Genomic DNA, 15,352 nt, shown 5'->3' with positions numbered 1-15,352 from the left:
TCGAGGTGGTGCAGCCAGAGCTGAAGCTTGAAGCTCGGCGAAACGATCACGTGCGAGTGTCTGACGCACCGGGCTTGTTGACATACGACTCTGCAGCTCAAAACATCGCAGCAGCGCAACCATGGGTAAGCAAACAACAAAGAAGCAGAGGAATAGGACCTCCAGCTCGCGAACATATCGTGTCCCACAGCCCTCGCGCTCGGCCATCGGCGCCCCTGTGCCAAAAGCAAAGTCAAAACTCATGACCCCTAGTGCACTACTCAATTGGGGACGCGAGCAGGAGGAAAAGAGGCAGTCTAACATCAAGGATGAGTACTGTCCATTGGCTGGGAGATACTGAAACCGACCTGAACGTGTCCTTAGCGATGTCGTTGGATGAACGTCAGCAGCTCCAGAGCTTGCGTGACATGGTCTTGCCTGCTGATGAAGATATGGTGTCTTGTGAGAATTACGTTGATGCCGAGCAGGTTATCGAGGGGCACGAGTCCATCGACATTAGCCATGCCGGTGGTGAACTCGAAGCACTTACTCGTGAACTGCAGGGCCGCCTGCTTGACGTGTAAGTCCAGGAACTCCCAGCAGAAATGTTGTCTAACCTTCAACTAGGCTAGGCAAATCGGGCCACGGCCGCGTCGACTACCGCACCAGACGCGATCGGACTCTGCGCCGGGATCATGCATTCCTGGCGCAGCTCTCAGCTATGACGGACGCGTATATGGAATGGTCGTACCTTCGCGATCAGTCAGGAGGTCGGGGTTGGCGCGCGTGGAGCCTAGTCCCACCAGAAGAGAGCAAGGAGATGCCATCCTCACCAATGGGCGAGGATGATGGTGGGGAGGAAAGGGCAGAGAAGGATGCCGAAATCCGGGTCGTTGACTTGTACGGTGCGTGGCTATTCTATTTGTGGATTGAATACGACGCAAATGAATGCATGCAGGCGCCCACACAATCCGCATTACTCTCCCCTCCAACTCCGCGCCATGTCCCACACTACTTCGCCTGGGTCTTGTGCCGTGCTCCCCCATTCACCCCAACGTGTGCATCTCGGCGGATGTTCTTGAGCTCTTCCGCGTCTCTCGCCTTCGCTGTCCCCACTTTTCTATCCAGGCATTTGTAAAGACCATCTGCGACCTCCACGCCACCGCTTACGCCACCTATCTCACCCGGCAATTCACCATTGCTTTCGACGTGTATCAGCAAGTCCTTGCGGAGGTCAATATCAAAGTCCAGTGCGCCCTTCAACGCGACACGCCGGACTGGAGACTCAAGAATGCCTGCCCTGCGTGTACATATAAGTTGGAAGATGAGGACGACTTGCGTTTTGCCATGCTATATACAATGGACGGCAACGACTCAATGAAAAGGTACCGTCGGCGCACTTCTCAGGCCGATTCGATGGACGCGTCTACGTCGGCAACTGCTCCGGTCTCGTCTGAGCTCCCAACAGCCTTCAAGCTAAGGACTGACCGGTATCTGTCTCGCGAGGAAGTCGACATGTGGGCCAAACCTAATGCAAAGCCTTTGGCCCAGGACGAGGTGCGTGACGATTAAATGTCAGCTGCACAAGATTGATGGCAATTATAGATCGACGATGACGACAACCCGTGTGCCGGCCGATGGAAAAATATGCAGAGCGACAGCACGAAACGGATGTGGGGGATATTCGAGGAGACGGGGGTGTTCGTGGCGCTATGTCGACACGGAACGTCCCTTGTCATTGCGGACATGGTGGACAGCGGGGAACAGTATGTCACCCACCACTTCTTCGGCAGTACTCATCACTAACGTCTTGGCCTACAGGTCGAAATATGGGTTGGCAGTTGTCAAAAAGATACTCGATACCTTTGGACCCAAGCTCGGCGGCGGCTACGATATAGGCTGCCACTTCAAGACTACGCTCGCTAATAGCGATCTCGGGCGTCTGGCTGCAGAACTCAAGCACGAGTGCCTTGTAGGTGCATTCCACGGTCACGCCCATCGGCGCCTCTGCCAGCTCGTCCATCTCGCCACGTATGTGCAAGGCCTTGGGCTCGAAGATCTGGAGGGGTGCGAGCGGCTCTTTTCGAAGCTGAATGCGCTTGCCGCCGCCGTGCGCTATGCTAGCCCACTCCGTCGACGACAGGCAATAGCGTCGTTCCTTGAGCATAACGATGGCTTCGAGGTTTATGCTAATCTCAGTAAGTAGCCCTGACACATTTCGGAATCCACTGACATTCATGTCCAGGTTTATTCCTCCTCAATAACTACAAGCAGGCGCTCAAGATATTGTCGGAAGGCGAGCAGGCACTGGCTATTGCCATGCAAGAACTCGGTGTTACGAGCACGGGTGATTTCGAGGCCTGGCTAGAGGAGGAGAGGTCTTACTTGAAAGGTCTCCAGCGTGAGCCGGAGCACGAGACACTGCAGATGCAGTACTGGGAGCGTCTCAACGCTCTCCAAGGCTGCAGGTAAGTCTTCATTCAGAGTTACTGTGTAAGCTGGGTGTATTAACATTGCGTAGTGACCAAGTCGCCAAGACGGCGGTCTGGCAGGTGGACACTGCGGACACGATGGCACAGAATCCGCGCGATCAGACCAGTACACAGCTCACCGCACGCCGACACGCGCTTGAAAAGTACGACAAGGAGCTCGAGATCGTCCATTCCCTCGAACGGCAGCTTGGCCTAGACAAGCGATGGACGCCAGACATGCCTGAGTGGCAAGAGGCAGCTCGGTTGGTGGGGCGTCGCAAGTACCAGCGGGCGCTCGACTCCCTCGAAGGCTTGCTCGTCGCGCGTGTCTTCGAGCTCACCAAAATGAACAGGTCCCAAACCGGTGGGTGACTCGCTCGCAAAAGTTACTTACTAACCAACATATATCATAAACAGGCTATGCGATGCGGCAGCACATTGGCAAGGCCCTGAAGACGCGCTCCCAAGCCATTCGCACCGCCCTCGAGCGTTTTAACAACATCGCGAAGGCAACAGGCCGGTCGCCACTTAACTGGGACGAGGTGATACAATATACCTTCCTTTCTGACTTCGACTTGCTTCGAGAAGCCCGCCAGGATATTCGTACGCGACCGTGGGCAACACCCGCAGGGCGCATAGCCATGGATGAATACTTCAAGATGTGTCGGGCCCGAGAGGAGATCGTGCGACTCAACGTAGAGATTCGCCGCGTGGCAACCTACCTGCACGATGAGATGAACTACTTACGCGCCTGTGAGGATCATTACCGGCCGACAAACGTTGTCCTTGCCCACCAAATATCCCTGCATCGCCAGGAACGCGAGCGCTTCAGTGCGCTTCACCGACGCCGCCTCGCGGAGATCGCCGCCCTCCCGAAGTTCGGCGGCAATGTGACACCCGGCGTTGCCGCCCAGCACGAGCGGGGAGATAGCGCCGGGCCGCTTCCACCTCCCGTCCTAGATTCGCTGACCACAGACACCGTTAGCAGTAACAACCGTGAGGGTATGGAGAGTGTTGACAGCAGCGAGGGCGGGAGAGATGCCGACGAGGATGACACCGAGGACGACGAGGACGACGAGGAGGACATGTCGGCTGTCGCCGAAGGTATTACCTCTATACTTAGTATCACAGGCGACGGGCGGGAGGAGGGCAATGACATATGAGAGCTTATTGCTTTAGAAGGTATGATATAACGGATATGTTATGTCATTATGTCATTCAGGACTGGCCGGAAAACATCCGAGGGAGGGCGGGAAACCGGCGGGAATGGGCGGGGGCGGGCACGACTATTGACAGCGGGCACGGGCGGGAGTTCCCGTATGTCATACCACACGCGGAGGGATGACAGGAAATGACAGAACTATGACAGGACTGTGACAGGACTATGACAGATGCCGGGAGGGGAACATACTGGAGGGAATGCCCCAAGTCCCCTCATAATTATTCAGAAATAACGGGGGAAGGGGGGAATCGCCTCAACTATAGGCAATTAGATGTGACGTGTCATGCCCACATCACGTCTAATTAGATCCGGTATGCGGGAGTGACAGGTGGGGGAGTGCAGCTCACCACCATGCCAAGCTTAAAATAGACTTACTCCAAGAGAAGGCATTCTCGGCGATTAAAGGCGACCTGTCGACGTCAAACATTATTGAGGAAATGACCTCAAAGTTTACACGAGAGTGCGCGAACGAAGAGTGATTGATGTACTTGCGTGGAAAGCTGATTTCGCCGATTATACAGGCTCTATCCCGAAACTATAAAGAAGATGGAGTCAGACTTTTTTGTTTTGCATCGTGATGATCCACGCGTCAAACGGGACTTTTCTGCCAAGTTTGATCAAATGTACCCAGGTTGCGGGTGGATGACCGACGTCGCCGCGGAGTCTTCGCAGGAGAAGGACAAATAAGTCTGCAACGTCAAGTAGTACTGCTGTGTAGCAAGTACTGTTATCTCCAGTGTGGTTCACTTAATTAGCTCAACGAGCGCTACTAATCGCAAGTTTTACGATGTCATCATAACTTTAATAGTATCATGTATGCAGCAGACTCGGTCGTTTCTCGACTACAGTCGACTTCCTCTAAAGTCATATATGCCTCTAAAGGCATACCCCTCCAAAAGGCATACCTCCGGGGTTTCCAGCCTCGTTTAGGGACAACAGGATGTAATTACAGTATGATGTACGCAAATGTAGGAAGAGTAGGCACTGAAAGTTGTATCGAAACCACTATGAACTCGCTGAAACACTCAAGGAGAGCCTCAAGCTCCTCGAACGTCAGGTTGCAGCGCGTTGAGACAGCCTCCTAGTTCGTCTCAATGTTGGACAGTCACTCACTCCGGAAGAAGAGCCCTGGATTGATCACGACACCAACCTGGTTGACGAAATAACCCTCGTTTGCATACTTGAGGAGACCCCGGACCTCGAAAGCTGAACAATACATTGCAGCATTAGACGATGCCAGGCCGCTGCCCGCCTGCCATCCCATGGCACGGAGGCTGGAGTCTCTCCGAGGGGGGGGGGGGGGCTGAACCGCCAGCTTCGCCTTGAAGCAATATTGAAGCTAAAGGACACATGGCTAACAGATTGTTTCAAATGTACATAGGTTGTATAGTCTAGTATAGAAAGAGTCGATAATATGCCCTAGAAATTGAACGCGATTTTTAACCCCTATTTTTTCGACGTTCTCTCTAATGCCATAGCATGTCTAAAGACATGCCCTGGCTTTTCCGAGGGGTAAGTATGTCTTTAGAAGGAGTCGACTATACCCCTTCTTGGGCACCGTCACCAAGTTCCAGCTCATAGTTCTAGTGGAACATGCGTCTGCCACAGCGAGACTCGAACTGCCCTTTGTCTTTGAATTCCTCTGCCGCAATGAGCGCTTCAAACATTGTTGGATCTGAAAAAAAAATCTAGGTGAGCTGAACTAGCCTGGGACTTTGTTCTTCGCATTTACGGTCGACAATGACGGAATATGTATTATTGTCTCACATTGGACAGAGGCATGCCTCTGCAACGTCCTGCTACTGTATAGCAACATGTATTCCCTACATCTTCTCGTACTAGAAGCACTTCTCAAAGTATGACGAGCTTTTGTGAACTCTGTGCTTGTGCGAGAAAAATGGGTACATGTGTGCTATGGAGTCAATTAATTATCGCAGAAGACAAAGTGTGTTGCTAAGCGAACAAAGTGTTTTGTTTGATGGTTACGAGGTCAGTGTACGTTGATCTACGCGACAAAGAAGGGACGCGTCGGTCACATGGGGAGGCCGATATAATCCCGCGCGTGTTTTCTATTATTTGTTATGTTCGAGGAGGGACCTTCCGATTGTGGAAGAATAAGGTGGGCATCATCGGGGGCAGGTGCGAAACACGAACTGACCGGCGCCAAAGCTAACGAGCCAGCCATAGGCACAGGCCCAGGCATGCAGGATCCAACCACACCCTACTCCTCCTCCCGCCCACGCCTCAGGCTATCCAGAACTAGCCCAGCAGCCAGCCCCATGGACTATACCCCCCTCGCAGGCCCCTCCCATGCCCTTCTCCGACCCCCATATGGCGCACACCACGAGGCCACGAGCGACGAGGACGTCCCCACCCCGCGCATGGGCACCGTCAACATGCTCTCCCCCGCTCCCTTCGCCAACACCATCGATCTCTCCCCCACCGCAGAGACACAGACCCCCGCAGCCCGCCTCCGCGCCCTCCTCCGCAAAGACAAGGAGATGTCCGCGTCCAGCACCCCTCGCCCCCGCGCCCCGTCGTCCGCATCTGCGTCCGATGCCGAGTCGGATATGGACGTGTCCCGCGCGAGCCAGGGCGCGAGCCTCGCGCGCTCGTCGCTCCGCAGCCTGTTCAGCCATGCCCTGCGCGACGACACGCCGAGGAAGAACAGGGACAAGGATATGCGGGGAGGAGGCAGGCCGAGGCGCAACAGTGCCGACGACAGCCTCGATTTTACGCCCGTGGCGAACGGGGGGAGGCAGAAGCTGAAAGGGAAAGGGCGGAAGAGCATGAGCGACGAGGAGGTCGACAGGTCTTCGCGTGCGTTTTTCCTTTTCTTTTGCGCTTGTTTGTGGAGTAGCCGATGGAATGCCCGCTTACCCTCTTATGAATCACAGATTCCATCCAGGCCTCCGATGTGACGCGCAGCTCGAGGGCGTCGACGTGGGATGCCTTGCGTGCGCGCCTTGGAAGGTCCAAATCCCAGCTTCTGGAACAAGATATGCCTACGGGCATGTTCAACTGTGCGTTTTCTCATTTTTGCATTTTTTATATATGCCTTTGCTGATATGGGAATGCAGCCGACATGTCAACCTCGGATGCCAGACTCGACTCGGATGCGGGTGACAGTCGGCGACCCCCTCCTGCGCCGCCCTCGGAGCCCGAAACAGAAACAGAGACGGAAACGGAAACAGAACCCGAGCTCGAACGTGAACGCGAACACCACGAACACCAGCGCAAACACGAACCGGCCTCGTCGACACCGAACGCGTCCTCCCCGCCGCGCAGCCCGCCCACGCAGTCGTTCCACTTCTCGCAGTTCGCCGCTCGCTCAAGTGAGTTTTATAATCAAACCGCCTTTACACACCCGCCAACGTAAATATTGATCTCCGTCGACCAAAAAAGACCTGCTGGACCAAAACTCGGAGATGCACAGGGCGATGCACGATCTCGACAGCGCGACGGCGACGAACCCCGGCGAATCCGACATCGACGTGCCCGCGCGGGCGCGCGCCGCTTCTACCACCCCCGCGAAGACGCCCGCGACGGAGCGCGTGCGCAAGCTCTCGGCTGTTAATGCGCTCTCCAAGCGCAATAGCGCGGACTTGTCGAATCGCCCGAGTACGTTGCGGTTGAATTCGGATAAGGAGAATAAACGGATGGGGGTGGAGGGTTTGGGTGCGTTGATGTGTTTTATTTATTTATCCATTTATCCATTGATGATGATACCAAAATATTGATCTGTTGATTTTCTGAAGCAGGATCTCGACCCGGATCCGCGCTGTCTACTCGTGAAAGTGCGTGATATTTTCGCAAACCAAAAATCCCCGAGTTCACTGACATGACGCAATCAACCATGTACACTCCTCCAGCCTCGACCCCCACGCACGGCCAAAACGACATCACACAGGAGCGCGAGCGCGGATGGAACCGCCACGTCTCCCATGGCGCGTCAGCGCACAAGCACGGGCCTTCTTCCACTACTACCGCCGCAGTGTCCTTCCCCGGGAGCCCCGCCGGCGCGGGAGGAGGGAGCCGCACCGGCTCGCCTGCGCCTGCGCCTGTTGTGTCGCTCAATGAGGAGACGCTGCACCGGCGGGACAGCAATGCGTCGTTGCGCAGTCCGATGTCGGACGCGGGGTCGAGGGCGGGGTCGAGGCTTTCTTGTGAGTGTCCATTTTCTTCTTCTTTTATTTATTTTAATTTGTTTTAAAAATATTTATCACGAATAGTCCACGAGACGAGCCCGAGAATCAACCCAGAGCAGCAGCGCAACAAGCAGCGCGAGCGCGAGTGGAACAAGCGCACGACGTCTTCCCCCGCGGTGGCGACTTCGACCCCGGCCCGGCCCGCCTCTGTTTCTTTATTTGGGGGGAACGAGTCGCCGTCGCATTCGCGCTCGAACTCGAACTCGAACTTCAACAGCAATAGCAACAACAACGCGCACTCGACACCGCACAACCACGTGCACCCGCGCGCACACTCGATCCCCACGCGCCCGACGTCCACGACACCGTACACGGCGCCGACGTTCGCGTCGCTGCGCAGACAGTCGTCGAGCTCGTCTATGAATGGCGAGTTTAGCGCTGCAGCGTCGTCCTACCCGTACCCGTACGGGCCCTACGGCGGTGGCGGTGGTGGGATGGCGGACGGCGAACACCAGCGCGCGAGCTCGCCGACGGGCTCGATCGCGAGTATGAGCAGCAGCCGCACGTCGTCGGTGTCGGTGTCGGTGTCGGTGAGGGAGGTGGAGGACGAGGAGCAGCGTGTGGTGGCGAGGGAGCGGGAGAAGAATTGGAATGCGCGGAGGCCGGATTGGAGGGTGAGTGCGAGTCGGAGGAGGGTGGTGAGTGGGGGGTTTGCGGGGAGTGTGAGTGGGGCGAGCGATGCGGGTGGGGGTGGTGACGGTGGTACGGGTGGGGGTGGGGGTGGAGGGAGTCCAGGAGGGGGGCTGGGGTTGGGGGTTGGGGCGGCGCCGAATTCGTATATGCGCGCGAGGTCGGTTTCGCTTGTGAATGGGAGCGGCAGTGGTGGGGGGACGCTGAGGCGGAAGTCGAGTGGGCTGGGGATGCGGGTGGGCGGGGACGTGAACAAGAGTACGCCGGAGAAACAGATGAATCGGAGGTCGATGACGCCTGCCACGCCCGCTACGCCGCCGCCGCCTGCGAGATCGGCTTCAGCCAGAGGTGCTGTTAAACCTGGGACACCGGCTACGCCTGCGACACCGCCGAGTGTCAACGGGCGGTATACGCCCAAGACGCCGGAGACGCCAGAGATTGGAGGAAGCGCGTCTCGTCCCTCGAGCGCTGCAGCGTCCAAGTTTGGATGGCAGTACTCCCGGTCCCGGTCGCCCCTTCCGCCGCTGGAGAGGGAGCATCTGGATAGCGTCGGTGCGAGTAACGGTGCCAGTCCGACGCCGTCTACTTCTTCTGCCAAGAAGGGCGATCTGTCGACGATGACGGCCGCGACGCCTGCGGGGAGCCCGCAGCGCGTGCGGAGTTCGCCATCGCCGGCGGGTGCGAGGAGGGTGGTTAATGGGAAGGGGAGTATGATTCCTGTTCCGCTGCATTTCAAGACGCAGGCGGGGCGGTCGGGCGATGCTCGGGCACGGCAGAAGCAGAAGCAGAAGCAGGCGGCGGCGGCGCAGGACGAAGAAGATAGCCTGTTTGAAGAGGGTGAAGGCGAAGAGGAGCGGTCGATGGATTCGGGAATGGAGTCGATGGATATGGATCTTACGGGTGTCGGGCAGCATGTGCCGCCGCCGAGGATCAATCTGACGACGGACGAGGGGCACGAGGAGGATGTGCTGCGTGGTGAGTCACATTTTGGATGATGACGGAATGGAATGCTGATGCTCCATATAAGCCTCCGACGAAGAGTCGGCTGAGCGCGACTTGTACCCCGACTCTGAATCTGAGGTGGAAGCTGAAACCGAACCAGAGCCCGAATCTGAGCCGGAACCAGAGCCCGTCGAGGTCGACGAAGACGGATTCCTGACGGAGTCAGAGATAGCGCTGCCTGCGTCCCCGCCCGAGTCGCCGCCGCCGCGCAGAATCTCCGTTTCACCCGAAGACAGACAGGTCTCGGACGAGGCTAGGCTGCAACGAGCCATTGGTGGTGGCTCGGCTAATGCCCATGCCCATGCCCATGATAATATTGCGACATCCAGAACTAAAACCCGAACTCCGCCTCTTTCTTCATCGTCTCCTCCACCTCCAGCTTTACCTCAAACTCGCACTCGAACGCGAACTCACTCGGATACCCCACCGTTCGAAGCGGTCCCTCTTTCCATCCCCTCCACACCCCCAATGCCCGTTCGCGCCCATGCCCACGCTTCTTCTATGCCTATGACGTCCACGCCGTCTGGCTCGCCGCCGATTGTCGGCGAGGAAATCATGTCCCCGTCCATCCTTGTGACGCCTCCGCGAAGGGGGGACGCGTCGCTGAGCGTCATGGAGTTTATGACGCCGTCGCCGCCGCATGAGCTGCCCGGGCCGCCGCTCCCGCCTGCTGTGTTTTCGTCGGATGAAGACGAGGGGAGAGGCGCTGGCGCTGGCATTGGCGGCGGCGGCGGCGGCGGCGGCGGCGGGTGGTATAAGCCCGATTCGTCTTCTGAGGATGAAGCCCCGGCCGAGGTCGACGAGAGGTTTATGACGCCTGCGCAGCCGCCCTACGAGCAAAATCCGAATTGGACGATGATGAAGACGCCGCATCCGCCTGGGTGGTGGGCGCCGACGCCTGTGCCTGCCGCGCGACAGAATGTCAATCACGATTCCAATATGAACGGGAATGGGAACGGGAACGGGAACGGGAATGGGAATGGGGTCGAGCAGAGCATGTCGGCGGAGTCGACGCCCAAGATGAACTCGCTCGAGCTCCCGCGGATCAACTCTGACTTGTCTCCGTCCGTGGGGAACGACTCCGACTCCGGCGACAGGCAAGACAGCGCGTCTTCTCAGGTTGGCGAAAACGGTCTCCTCACGCCCGCGCAGTCGCTCTCGCGCGCGTACACGCTGCCCATGTCTACGATGCGTACGCCCGCGCCGCCCGGCGCGTGGATGGCGACGCCGGTGCAGCCCTCGGCTGCTGCCGATGCTGAGCAGAGCGAGAGGCGGTTGCGCAGCGCGATGAAGGTCCGGTTTGACGTGACGGACTCGGAGATGTCGGCGGCGGAGAGCACGATGAGCTCAATTAGCCCTGCGCCGCCACAGCAGACGAGGACGCCGCCGCCGGACGAGCCGGTTACGCCCAAGACGGCGGGGGTAGTGAGGGAGGGGGTGGAGGTGCAGCGGTCGCCGAAGAAGTCGCCGGGTGTGCATCTTGTGGACGAATATGGTCGGCCACGGGAGAACGGGGTTGCGAATGGTGCCGCGCTCGCGCTGGAGCAGGCGAAGGTTCGCGTGGTCGATGCGATGGGGCGAGAGATCGTCGAGCCTCCTCGTGAAGAGCCCAAGATCAAAGTCGAGCCCAAAACGGAACCAAAACTGGAACCATGCACGAAACACCTCACCCGCGCGGCCCACATCCGCGTTCCCTCCGCAGCGTCGATGTACGACAGCGACGCGTCGCTCTTCTCGGACGGGCCGTCGATGCACCTCACGCGCAACGAGGCGCTCGCGCGGATGAAGCAGCAGCTGCGCGAGCTCGCGAGCGGGCTGAGCGAGGCGGACCGCTCGGCGGACGAGCTGTCGCTCGACCGGAGCCATATCCAGGATCTCGAGGAGGTGTCGAGGGCGGCGCGGCGCGCGCGGGATGTGCTCGCGCAGAACTTGCAGGCGGTTGCTGGGGGCGCGGATACGAAGGGGCGGTTTGGCGCGGTGAGGGCGCGGTTGAGGAGGGGGCTTGATCCTGTGAGCTTTGTTTTCTTTGGGTGTGGCTTGGTGTGCTTATGAGTGTTTTTTTCGGGGATGGTAGAGCAACTTTTTGGGGTCGAAGGCTTGGGTTGTCACCTCGATATTCATCCAGGTTGTTCTTGTATTCATCATGTGGCGGTGAGTCTCCCATATTTCCTTTGGGGGTGCAAATTGCTTCGCTGTGTCTTTCAATGGAACTTGACGGTCTTCCTGTTTATAGATTCGCCCACGCAGAAGCGCGCAGGCTCTTCTACTCGACTTATTATGATCCCTTTTATCCCGAACTAGATACCCTAACCCCACGACGGCCCTACCCATTCCCCGAGTCTTCGATCTTGAACGCGTACGAGGTGGTTCGCCGCGAAGGGCTCGCCGAAGCCTGTCGCGTGCTAGTACGCACATTTAAGCAGCTGGGCAACGATGCGTGGCAGCGCTGGGGCGAACAGCCTTATACAGGGGTGTGGCCGCCGTCGTGATTGAAGAGCTGTTTTTGGGAGTATTTATCACATTATTTCGTTATCTCTTTTTTGTTTTTTCTCTATTCTTCTCTATATCTCCTCTTTCCTATCACCTCCCATCTCTCACCGACCCCCGACGCTCGTTTAGCTTCTTCTATCTTATTCCTGGATATATCGTTATCAAAGAGCAACCTCGACGTAGGACCGCCCAACTTGTTTTCATTTCCTGTTTTCTATCGTTGTTTTCAATCATGCAAACTCTCTCGTCTGATTTATGATTATGATTTTCTCTCTCTCTTGTTTACCGCTACTGAGCTCTGCGAATTATGACGATCCTACTTCTATTACCACTACAACTACGTACTGTACATGTTGTACATACATATGAACAGTTACGAGACTGTATCACGAATCTCTATTACCTCGGTGTAGGGCTTGCGAGCTCTCGCTAGGGCTTTACATATGTGCAAGTGTCCAAGCCGTGTATCTAGAAAACAAATGTTGCTGCGCTGTAGGGTAAAGCGATGTCGACGTACTTGTGGTTCTGTAGGCCCAGATAGTCGAGTCTATGTAGCCGGGGCCATGACTTGTGTTACGGGAACAAGCACTTCAAGCATACTTATGTCAAGCAGTGACGGTCGTCGTCGAAGAGTAGTCTGCGGGAACTACCGCAGACGCGTTGCGATGCGGGATTTGCCGTGAGGATGAGCGAGTGACGCGCCCATGTCTTCCTCCTCCGCGCCGTCGACGCTGCTCTCCGCGTTGCACTCCGCCACTGTCCTTGACGGCCTCAGAAACACTGAAAATGCACATCCGTTCTCGGACTCGTATGCATCCACCGTCGCGTCTCTACGATCTCTCGTCTCGACCACCGAGCAGCTGAACCAGTCCATCGCCCAGCTCTCCACCGTCCCTCCTAACGATCCCAAGCTTCTCTCACTCCTTCGCCAACAGACTGGCTTTGACTACCCACGAAACCAAGCGTCATCCACTGCCACAAACTTTGCGTCGATAGCGAAGAACCGACCCCTCTTTCCCGAGCCTATCCCATTCTCCTCCGATGGAAAGCTACCGATAGACTACGTCCTCGCTCGCATCGCACAATGGGGGACGTCACTCAAAATGGAGACATTCACGGAGCGCGCAAGTTCGCAGAAGGCGACGGTCCTGTTGGGAGGAAAGGTCATACTGGTCGATGTGGAGCTGGACGCTGTCGCAGTCGCGGTCGTGTCTGTTAAGACGTCCTTTGCACTCAACGGCGAGCACACCACCGAGTCGTCCCCCACATTGGAACGCTTCCTCTCTAGATCTATTGGCACGTGGATAGAGGTTGTCAGGAGGGCTGTGGACGTGAACCAGGTGCTGGGCGCGGACGAAGAAGATCCCGCTATGCTCGCGTCGCGGCTCCATGACGCGATCCAAGCGCACTTCAAATACATACTGACGCTCGATAGTCTCGCTGCTAACACTACAAACGGTGGAATCCGGTGGTTTACGGATTCCGAGCGCATCCGCGAAGCAGTCGATAAGCAAGTCTCCGCTGAGTGAGTAGCCACTTTACCTCATGATTGCTCATACTAACCTTGGCTGGAGCCTCCCGCCGGATCCAACACTAGATATCCTCCTCACTCGGAAACCTGTTCCACTGAACTGTGTCGTATCTCCCGCACTATCCTTCCTTCTCTGGCTGTCACCTCGGGCGTACCTCTTTCTGCTTCGAAATACACCATCTGGGAAAGCACCCGCTCAAGAACCTCTCGGCGACATACCTCGCAATCAGCTCATGTCCTCCCTCGTAGACTCGTCTGGACAGATACTCGAAGGAGCAACAGTAGCTACTCTGCGGCTCGTCTTAAAACAACCAGGTGAAGACTCTGTGCTTGCTATGTCGACTCAGGCCATCGATGGCGCTCTTCCGGAAGCACCATTACATCAGTGGATCCTGGACTTCACTGACAACTCGTTACGACGTCGGCTTTCGCTCGGCAACTTCCGTCTCCAAAAAGAGCCAAGAGGAGTCGTCATGTCTCAGTCAAGGATGCGTGCTCTGGAGCGGGCGCTGAGAGATAGTGGGGATCCGACACATTCGATAGATATGGGAATAGGCATGCATTCGAATTTCAACATGGGTTTCAATGGACCGAGCTGGTTGGACGTGCTCGTAAGTGGCAACGGCTGGCTATATATCTGATTCGCTGAGCTGGAAAACAGCTTCAAGGGGGACCGAATTGTCCTTACTCTGAAAGGTACACCGCGACATATGTGAGTTTATCCAGCGTGTTATATTGCACAGCTCAGAAATTCAATGTACCTCTCCCTGTGTCTCTTATCGCTGCGTGTAATATCTGGAACGTGTGCTCGAACCTCTTGATAGCGTTCATCAAGTGGCCCTGCAGCTAAGCTCCGTCTCAACTCTCCGTTTGAGCCTGGGTTTTTACTCCAACGCGTACCTGTGCGACGCATAAGCGATATCCCCAAGATCCTTGAGGTTCGTATTACGAAAGCCCAAAGATAATCTATCCTCACCGCTCCTTTCTCTAGGTCGTGAAGGAACAATGGTGGCTCAACGAAGCCCTCCTCAGCGTAGACTGGGTCCCCGAAAACAGCCAGCCCCAACTCCAGTCGGATGCAAATGGCGACGACGCAGAGGGCGCAACGCCAGACATGCTCGACGCGCTCCTCTCCGGCTCGTTCGAGCCCAAGTCCATCGTGATCAACGTGTTCCTCCCCAAGTCCCCGTTCCACCCCTTTGCACAGCCCGTCGCGTCCCCAGAGCCCATTGGGGACGACCTCGAGGCACTCGCGCACGCCGGCGACTCGGCGAACAAGAGCCTCTTCGGGGACGTCGATATGGACATGGAGATTCCCGGGCTAAGTATGGGCAGTATGGGCGGAGGCTTGGGCGGAGCTATGAGTGGAGATTTGGATGGTGGTATGGGCGGTATGGATCTCGGTGGTTTGGACCTGGGTATGAGTGGCGGGCCCACGGCAGGCGAGGACAGCGGGATCGCGACGCATGCGCAGCCGGTGCAGCCTGAAGGGAGGCCTGTGCCAGCGATTGCGATGGCTATTCCGATGCGCTCGGGTGGGACGACGGACGTGAGGGTGTCGTTTGTGGGCGGGGGGTCGGCTGGGACAGGGAACCAGGCGGCAGGGAGCGGCAATGCGAATGAGGGGACGAGCACGGGTGTGCGCGTGGAGATCGCGGGGACGACGAGCTTGGAGCCGGCTACGCTCGAGGAAGTCGTGCGCAGAGGTGGGATCTGGAGTTTACCTGGGAGAGTAAGGGCGTCGCACAAGTAAAAGGGAATTCGGAGCTTCATGCTTCAGACTTCGTGTTTTCGTGGTTGTTTTTGCGTTGTCGACGTT

General features: G+C 57.0%; 3 protein-coding genes across 3 annotated transcripts; all 3 read left to right on the top strand.

Moving 5' to 3' along the window:
• Positions 1-1,002: 1,002 nt before the first annotated feature.
• On the top strand, positions 1,003-3,358 carry CONPUDRAFT_42015 (uncharacterized protein; the record flags this gene model as incomplete). Its single annotated transcript, XM_007768100.1, has 6 exons — positions 1,003-1,536; positions 1,585-1,745; positions 1,801-2,177; positions 2,225-2,447; positions 2,501-2,814; positions 2,868-3,358. Coding segments are annotated over 6 exons (2,100 nt in total), but the record flags the coding sequence as incomplete, so codon positions are not given.
• Positions 3,359-5,873: 2,515 nt separating this feature from the next.
• Positions 5,874-12,286, top strand: CONPUDRAFT_143250 (uncharacterized protein; the record flags this gene model as incomplete). Its single annotated transcript, XM_007768908.1, has 10 exons — positions 5,874-6,492; positions 6,570-6,695; positions 6,753-7,007; positions 7,078-7,350; positions 7,431-7,469; positions 7,545-7,838; positions 7,905-9,485; positions 9,538-11,522; positions 11,587-11,663; positions 11,746-12,286. 10 exons carry the CDS (start codon positions 5,874-5,876, stop codon positions 11,999-12,001), a joined length of 5,505 nt encoding a protein of 1,834 aa, XP_007767098.1. The 3' UTR covers positions 12,002-12,286.
• An 819-nt stretch (positions 12,287-13,105) lies between these two features.
• CONPUDRAFT_89226 (uncharacterized protein) lies at positions 13,106-15,286 on the top strand (the record flags this gene model as incomplete). The annotated part of the gene is made up of 5 exons (XM_007768907.1): positions 13,106-13,527; positions 13,577-14,144; positions 14,195-14,245; positions 14,358-14,471; positions 14,525-15,286. The coding sequence occupies 5 exons, from the start codon at positions 13,106-13,108 to the stop codon at positions 15,284-15,286; spliced, it is 1,917 nt and encodes a 638-aa protein (XP_007767097.1).
• Positions 15,287-15,352: the final 66 nt, after the last annotated feature.

This window comes from Coniophora puteana, assembly GCF_000271625.1.
Source record: "Coniophora puteana RWD-64-598 SS2 unplaced genomic scaffold CONPUscaffold_4, whole genome shotgun sequence".
Classification (NCBI taxonomy): domain Eukaryota; kingdom Fungi; phylum Basidiomycota; class Agaricomycetes; order Boletales; family Coniophoraceae; genus Coniophora; species Coniophora puteana.
Note: the sequence above shows the minus strand (reverse complement) of the source record. Positions and strands in the feature narration are given on the sequence as shown.